At 67.3% G+C, this 7,741-nt stretch overlaps 1 protein-coding gene across 1 annotated transcript; it reads left to right on the plus strand.

Annotated features, from left to right (window-relative positions):
- Positions 1-205: 205 nt before the first annotated feature.
- LOC119251561 (basic proline-rich protein-like) lies at positions 206-7,140 on the plus strand. The gene is made up of 3 exons (XM_037518802.1): positions 206-349; positions 1,173-1,310; positions 6,379-7,140. The coding sequence occupies exons 1-3, from the start codon at positions 206-208 to the stop codon at positions 7,138-7,140; spliced, it is 1,044 nt and encodes a 347-aa protein (XP_037374699.1).
- Positions 7,141-7,741: the final 601 nt, after the last annotated feature.

Genomic DNA, 7,741 nt, shown 5'->3' on the forward strand with positions numbered 1-7,741 from the left:
GCAAATCCCACTGATCCTGCTTCGTCCATGCTGACGGTGCCGTTTCTCGGCCTGAGGAATTGTGTCCTCCCTTCCTGCCTCTCTGAAGGGTCAGCGTTCACGGGTCTTTCAGGTCTTAGGTCAAATCTCACCGCCTCCGAGAAGTCTTCCTGGGCCCACCCAACCCAGCCTCTGTCTCTGTCTCTGACCCCCCCACCCCCCGGCCATGTGCTCCTTCTCCAGTGGGAGGTCCATGCCTGTCACTGCTCTGAGGCTCTGGAGACACTGCGTGCAGGCCTGGGACACGCTCTCGTGGGACCCACCCGGTCATGTGGGCGCCCTCAGCGCCCTGCACACGGGGCCAGGAAAGGTCTGGCCACACGTCTCAGAGGTTTGCTTCCCTGATTCCAGGACCTCGTGTGTAAGCTTGAGCCACTGACGGCTCCTTGGGGACTCGCATGGCCAGTGCAAAGGGGCAGGTGCCCAGTGTCAGCAGTGACCCGGTCCTAGTGGCCTCCCGGGCCGTGGCCTGGACACCCTCTGTGCCTGGGGCGACCACATGGCAGAACCACCCTCCCCTGCGCTAGGGCGATGTCTATTGTTGGCAAGCGAGGGCCCAGCAGGCCGGGGAGTAGACAGGCGGCCTGAACTCCAGGCTGGAACGTTGTCCTCATGGATTTGACCCTCTTGGTGACAGGAACTGTCCCATGAAGCCCAGAAGCCACCCTCCGCGTACCTAGGCCAACGGGGACTCACTGACGCGCCCGAGGGGGTCACTTAGCGGCCACCCCACAAGGCGTTGCTGGAGGAACGAGACAACACACAGAAGCACTTGGTGCTGTGACTGGCGCCTGGCAGCAGCGGCACTCGGGGAGCCCCCAGCCCTCACCACGCGGCAGCTCATCACGCGGCTCCTCAGGCTGGCGGCAGCGGCCACGCTCCTCTCGCAGGTGGTTGAGACCAAGAGAGCACGAGGTGCTGAGGGGAGCAGGGACACAGGAAAGCAAATTCTACGTCTGCTCTCCCGAGCTGGCTGACCTCAGAAGACCTCTACGACTTCCAGAGCCTTCTGTTCCCGGGTCACATGGTCACTGGTTCTGAGCAGTGGACAGGACCCCCCCCAGTCTACAGTGTGACCCCAAAGGGGCGCCTTGGCCCTGCTTCTGAGCTTCTCCCTCCCCTCTCCCTCGCAGGGCCCGGTGGAAGGCCTGCCTCCCAAGGCCAAGGTTAAGGTCAAAGTGCCTCAAGCCATGGACGGTGCAAGACAGGAGGAGGCTGGAGGAAAGCTGGCTGCTGGGTCCACTCGGGGGTCTCTGAGCCTCATCCTGAAGGTTTCGGGGGAAGCGCATTGTGCAACATGCAAATGCCTGGTGCCGAGGCTGAACGGGAGCAAGGGAGGCCCCCCCAGCCACGCAGGAGCACACGAGACCTTCCGCCCTCTTGCCGAACCTGAGCTTGGAACGTCGGCGAGGTTCCGTGAGGCGAGAGTGAGAAGTTCTTTATGTAAAAGTTAACTTCGAAGTTCAGTATGTTTTAAAACCATGAGGCGAGACAGAAATAGCTCCAAAACCTTAGTATCTTGACCTAATTTCATTCTGTCACGATTACCCCAAGCCTTGTTTTCACTCTTTAATCATAATTCAAGCAGGTGGGAAGAATTACATTGAAGACGTGTCAGTGCGGGGACACCCCCGCCCCGGGCGGCCCGGCCGCTCGTCTGGGTGGGCCTGGGGGTGGCCAGCGCAACGCCTTAAAAAACGTGGTTCCGGGGCCTCCCCGGGGGCGCAGCGGTTGAGCGCTGGGTTGCGAAGCTGCCTGCAGCCTCTGCAGCGCCGGTTCGATCCCCGGCTGCTCCCCGGCTGCTCCCCGGCCCCCGGAGGAGGGTCCCGCATGGCGCGCAGACCTCTCCTGCCGCCCGCTGCTCCCCTCAGCAGTGTCCTTCGGTCCTTCTGCCTGCTCTGCTCCCCGCTCTGGCTCTGGTGGATTCTCTCACCCTCCCGCGCTTCTGACTGTACCCGGTGCTTGTGTAAATAAATAAATAATCTTTAAAAAAAAAAAAAAAAAGTGGTTCCGGTGCTGCCCGAGGAGGCCCTTGCTGGCCGATGTTTCTGGAAGCACCCGCTGTGATGTTTACTGACCTCAGGACAGCTTGCTCAGGACCCGCATGAGCCGTGAGCAGACGGTGCCAGTCTGGACGTGGCGCTGCCGATCAGAAGGCTTCTGGTGTTCACCTGGAGGGTCGGTGTCTGTCCTAGACAGACCTCCTCATGCTGAGCCTGGGTTGAAACACCTCCGGGTAGAGTGAGCAACCAGCCTTTGCGAGTAAACATCACCACAGAATCAACTGAGCCAAAAGAAAGAGAAGAAAGAGCCTTTGAGGCATCGCTCTGCCATCCACACGCCATGGCCAAGGGCAAGGCTGAGGGGCTCGAGGAGTCTAGTGGGGGCGTGTTACAGGATGGAGCTTAACAGACCACCAAGTTGGGGCAGCAGGAGAAGGCCCTGAGAAGAGATAAAGCCACGGCCACGAAGAATGAGCAAGGAGCGGGGCAGTCGTGATCAGCACTGTAGGGTAAGGAAACATGTCAGGCTTTCCTGCCCTCCCGCCATCAGGACAGATGACGGATCCCTGCGGTCCTGAATGACGCCTGATGGCGGCACCTGGAGTGGGGTGTGGGCCGAGGTAGATGGGATTCCCCTGGGCTGAGACGGGGCTTTTAAGGGCGGCATCACGAGGACACCAGCAGAAGCCGAGAAGCCAAAGAGAAGCCAAGAAGCAACAGAACAAACAGAAGAGCAGAGAAGCAGAGAGAAGGCCGGAGAGCCCAGAGAGAGTGAGGATTTGCTGGGGGCTGGGAGGCCGGCCAGCCTCCCGGCCCCCCAGCCAGCACCCCTGCCTGCCGTGTACCGGGTAAATCCCAATAAAAGACCTGCAAAAAGCCCCTGAGGACTCCGATTCCTCCTTTACCCGGTCTGCGTGGGATCAGGAAACCTGCCCAGTGGTCAGTCCTGACCCTTACAAGCACCAATAAGCGCAAAAGCATGCGGGGTGGGTCGGAGCCAGGTTGAAAGCCGACGCGCGCCTGGAGCCTCACGTCTGGCTGGCTCCGCTCCCAGCACAGCGGCCCGCGGTGGAGACGCCCAGTGCCCAGCGCCCAGCACCGCCCAGCGCCCAGCACCGCCCAGCAGCCACGGCCACTCCGCCAGGACGTGTTTTTCCTTCAAACTCCGAGGCTGCCTGCGCGGCCTGCGGATGGGCTGCCGGGCCTCGTGAGGAAAGCGCCGGCGGCGTCCGGGGCACTGAACACGCGCGCAAGCGTTACATCGGGCCCTTGACAAGCAACTTCCCGTGGCCCACACACCTGCCAGCCTCTGCTCGGGGTGACCGAGACGGACGGACGCCCCTGGCGCGGCCTCAGGACGGCGGGGCTGCCCGCTGACTGACGAGGCCCGGCGCCCAGCGGCTGCCTGAGGGGCGGCGTCTCCGCGCCACAGTGTCCGTGCAGGGCACACGGGTTGGGGCATTGGGTGAAGAAATAGAATCTGGGTGAGGTCAGGGAGGGTGGGTCCTAATTTAGGGCAATTTCCAGGTGGCCCCTCGTCGATCTCCGTCTCTCGGGGAGGGCGTCGGCCAGGCCGGGCCCCAGTGCTGCCGCCGGGTGTGGAGCCTCCCCTTCGCCTGGTCACCCGGGGAAGCTGGGCCCAGTGGGGGCCGCACCCCGCGACGGCTCTAGACAGTCAAGAGAAGCCTGAGACCACCCCCGCCCCCCATCAGGGGTGTCGTAATAACGGGCAAGCAAAGCGGTGTCCCCTGGGAAACCGTCCTCGAGGGGAAACCCTCCCGAGTGGCGAAGCACCAGGCGTGACGGGCCGCCAGGGCCGGGCTGGTGAGGGTCGGGGCGCAGGGTGGGGAGAGTCAACCGGGCCTGGTCCTTTCTCCTTAGCACCCCGCCTCGTCCCTGCCCCCGCCATCAGCGGGCATCAGTCCAGAGCTTGGCTGAACCTCATTTTAGTCCAAACATGAGGGCGGGAGATTCCCCGAGGACCCCTGAAGGAGCTGCTTCTCCTTTAAGCAGTTTGTGGAGGAGGAAATGAGGGACGGAGATGAACAATGTGGAAACCAAATAAAAGCAGAAATGGGTGAGAAACAAACGCCACGACCCCCGGAGGAGAGCGGCCCCCCTCCGCCCCTCTCCCGCGGAGCGCCCGAGCCGGGTCAGCGCTGTCCGCCTGCCAGCGAGGCCCCAGCGGCCTGGGCGCGGCCTGGCAGGACGGCCACTCTGGTGCATTTTCCCAGGCGGCCGGGCCCGGCCAGGCCGCCCCCCCGGTCCGACGGCACCCCCTAGTCACGCCTCGCCCCGACCTGCTTGTACCCCGCCATCGCAGCCAGCTTTGCTCAATCCCCTTCCTGCCCTTCGGGGCCTCCGCAGAGACCCCGAGAGCCACTAAGGCGGGGCCTCCACTCAGCGAGAACCAGGGGCTGCGACTTCAGATCTATTAGCTGCGTTTCGATAATCATGAAAAGCCTTTCCTGGCATGTTCACGATGCACAGAACAAACTCACTCACCAGCACAAAAGGGAGGAGGCCGCGCTGCCTGGGAGAGAAGAGCCTGTGGAGGCCGCGAACAAGGCGGCGAAGCAGCGCAGCGGCGGGGAGACACAGGCGTGAGCCGCCGAGGAGCCCCGAGTCCTCGAGAAAAGTCTGGGAACACGCGCGCCGGTCAGCGGATGCCTCCACTCAGCGCGGCCCCCGCCCAGCGTCCTGCTTCGAAGCAAGGGCTCGCCCGCCGCAGAGGGGGCGTTGGGCGGGTTGGTTTGGGGGTTGACAGCAGGTCATGAAAACAAAGCGGGGGGTTGCATTTATCCAGGAGGGGAGAACCCAGGCAGCAGGAACCGGAATCCCTGGGATGTGAGTTAGCGCAGCTGCGGCCCGGAGCACACTTGCCTGGATCTCAGTTCTGATCTCATGTCGCGGGGTGCTCCGGTGTGGGTTACTGGGTGCAACCACGGGGTGTTTCTCGGCAGGGGAGGGCGGCTGGGCGGTGTCTCCTGCTGCGGGACCGGGGGCCCTGCTGGGTTTGCACGAGGCCCATTAAACTTCCCGGTTTTGTTTGTTTTTCCCTCAGGGTCAAGGTTGGGAGGCGGAGGAGGGTAGCCTCAGGGACGCTGCTGCACCCCTTCTCTCATCCCAGAGCCCCCCACCAGGGCGAGGCGGGGGTGTGCTGGTGGGGAGGGGCGCCCACTGGGGAGGGGCACCGCTGGCCTGTCCACGGGGGAGGGCCGCCCCACTAGTGGGTCACTCGGGGCTGTGCAGAGACCGTGGCCTTGAACAAGGCCTGAAGACGTGGGGCAGGGCGTGTGGAGCTCAGGGAAGTGGGAGGGGTCACCCAGAGGGGTCTCGGGGTGTAGGGGCCACCCGAGGGGTGTCTCCAGCGTTGGCCTCTCCTCTGGCTGACAGACGTTTGGGCCCAGCCTGGCCCGTATGCTGAGGCTAATCCTGCTGCAGGACTGGGACTAGGCTGGGGGGGGGGGCAGGGGGTGGTCAAGGTGGAGGCCCATGGACCACCCACTTCTTGTCTGTGATCCCCACTTTTCTCAGTTTCCATGGGGCGATGGGGCCCACCCCCAGCTTTCTTGCCAGGATCCTGGGAGACAATGAAGTGGAGCGCGGGACCCCTGCCAGCCCTGGCCCGCACCTGCTCCACGTGGCCAGCACGCCCCAGCTGGAGCCCCCAAGCTGAGATGGGGCCCCCAAGCTGAGACGGGCCCCCCAAGCTGAGACGGGCCCCCAAGCTGAGACAGGGCCCCCAAGCTGAGCCCGCGCCCCCCCCCCCGCTCCCGTATGGGGGTGCGCAGCAGCGCTCAGGCTCTGCCCGGCCGCCCCGGCAGCCCCCGAGGCGCTGGCATCACTGCCCGGCCCTGGAGGGAGGCCGAGCCCCGTTTCCCGGGGTCCCCACAAAACGCGCATCTGTGAGGCGGCCGCGCCCCAGGTCAGGGGCAGCTTCCCGCCTCGCGCCCGCGCCCCGGGCCGTGGACGCCCCTCGCGGTGCCCCCCGGGCGGGCCGTGGCCGCGTGGGTCACGGGGCGCCGGCCCTTCCGGGACCCCGCCCCGCTCAGGCGCCCCCGGCGCGCGAGGAGCGGCCTCGGCCGGAGTGCGGCGCCCTCTGCCGGCCGCGCGGGGACGCGCCGGGGACCGGCTGCAGCTGCGCGCGGAGGCCCCAGAGCCCCCCAGGAGCCGCCCCTAGAGCCGCCCCGGGAGGCCCCGAGAGCTCCCCCGGGAGCCGCCCCCGAGAGCCCCTGCGAGAGCCCTCCCGAGAGCCCCCCAACAGCCGCCCCCGAGAGCCCCCCAGGGAGCCGCCCCCGAGAGCCCCCCCAGAGACCCCGAGAGCCGCCCCTAGAGCCGCCCCCGGGAGACCCCGAGAGCTCCCCCGGGAGCCGTCCCCGAAAGCCCCCGCGAGAGCCCCCCCGAGAGCCCCCCAAGAGCCGCCTCTAGAGAGCCGCCCCCCGGGAGCCCCCGCGAGAGCCCCCCCCGAGAGCCCCCCGGAGAGCCCCCCCCAAGAGCCGCCTCTAGAGAGCCGCCCCCGGGAGCCGCCCCGCGAGGGCCCCCCCGAAAGCCCCCCCCGAGAGCCCCCCAAGAGCCGCCTCTAGAGAGCCGCCCCCGGGAGCCGCCCCGCGAGGGCCCCCCCGAAAGCCCCCCCCCCAGAGCCCCCCAAGAGTCGCCTCTAGAGAGCCGCCCCCGGGAGCCCCCGCGAGAGCCCCCCCAGCCCCCCGGAGAGCCCCCTGGAGAGCCCCCCGGAGCCCCCCGCGAGAGCCCCCTGAAGGTCCCCCACCCCCCACCCCCCAGAGGCGCCCCTGCAGCACGCGGTGCCAGGGCCTGCCCAGGCACCCCCAGCCGTCTGCGGTGCGAGCCCAGAGCCGGAGCCGCGCCCACCTCGGGCGTCGCGGGCAGCGCCTGTGCCCAGCAGGCCAGCGCCCCGCGTGCCCGCAGCCCGTCCCGAGGCGCCCTGGCGGGGCCGGCCCTGCCGGGGGCTCTCGGCGCGGCGTCCGGCTCCTCCTGCCCCGCCGTCCCTCCGCGCCCGGCCGAGGGCTGGCCCTGCCGAGCCCCCGCCGCCGCCGGTGCCCACGTCCCTCCTGGCGCTGCCCGCGCGCCCCGTACTTAACACACCACTGGGCGTGTCACCCCTCAAGCTCCCGGGCCTGCAAATTCTGGGGGTGGCCACCGGACACCGCACAACGCCGGCCTCATGGCCTCCCCCGAAGCCCCTCCCGCAGCCCCCAGCAGCAGGCGGCACCACCGGCCGGGCCCCTGCCCAGCCCCTGGCCACCCGGGCCAGGAGGACTCCCCGCCGGAGCCGGGCTCGGCGCTCCCACAGCGGATCCCCTGTGCTGCTCCATCCTCACCTCACCGCAAATGGCGGCTCTGTGGCCCCAGCACGTCAGCCGCACCGTGGCTGCCCGCCACCGCGAGGAGCTGCGCAGTCACCTCCACGCCAGGGCACCTGCTGTACACCGGCCACTACGTCTGCACCGGACAGACCACAGCAGCGAAAACCAAGGCGGTTCCCAGGGTCCGTCGGGCACACAAAGCTCCGCGGCCCGGGGTGGAAACAAGCCGGCGGGTTCCTGCCGTCCAGTTGCTGCTCCTCAGCCACGGACTCGGACAGACACACAAGGCGGCGGCCCACGGCCTGGGTGCCCAGCGCCACGGAGCTCACCCGCAGGTGCCACATCGCACGTGCACACTGTGCACACCTGTATGCA

Source organism: Talpa occidentalis, unplaced genomic scaffold, assembly GCF_014898055.3.
Source record: "Talpa occidentalis isolate TD23 unplaced genomic scaffold, MPIMG_talOcc4v2.1 talOcc4.2, whole genome shotgun sequence".
NCBI lineage: Eukaryota > Metazoa > Chordata > Mammalia > Eulipotyphla > Talpidae > Talpa > Talpa occidentalis.

Coding starts and splice junctions, on each gene's coding strand:
- LOC119251561 (XM_037518802.1), top strand. CDS start 206: ATGTGCTCCTTCTCCAGTGGGAGGTCCATGCCTGTCACTGCTCTGAGG. Junction 350..1,172: donor TGCACACGGGGCCAGGAAAG/GTCTGGCCACAC, acceptor TCTCCCTCGCAG/GGCCCGGTGGAAGGCCTGCC. Junction 1,311..6,378: donor CTCTGAGCCTCATCCTGAAG/GTTTCGGGGGAA, acceptor AGCCGCCCCTAG/AGCCGCCCCCGGGAGACCCC.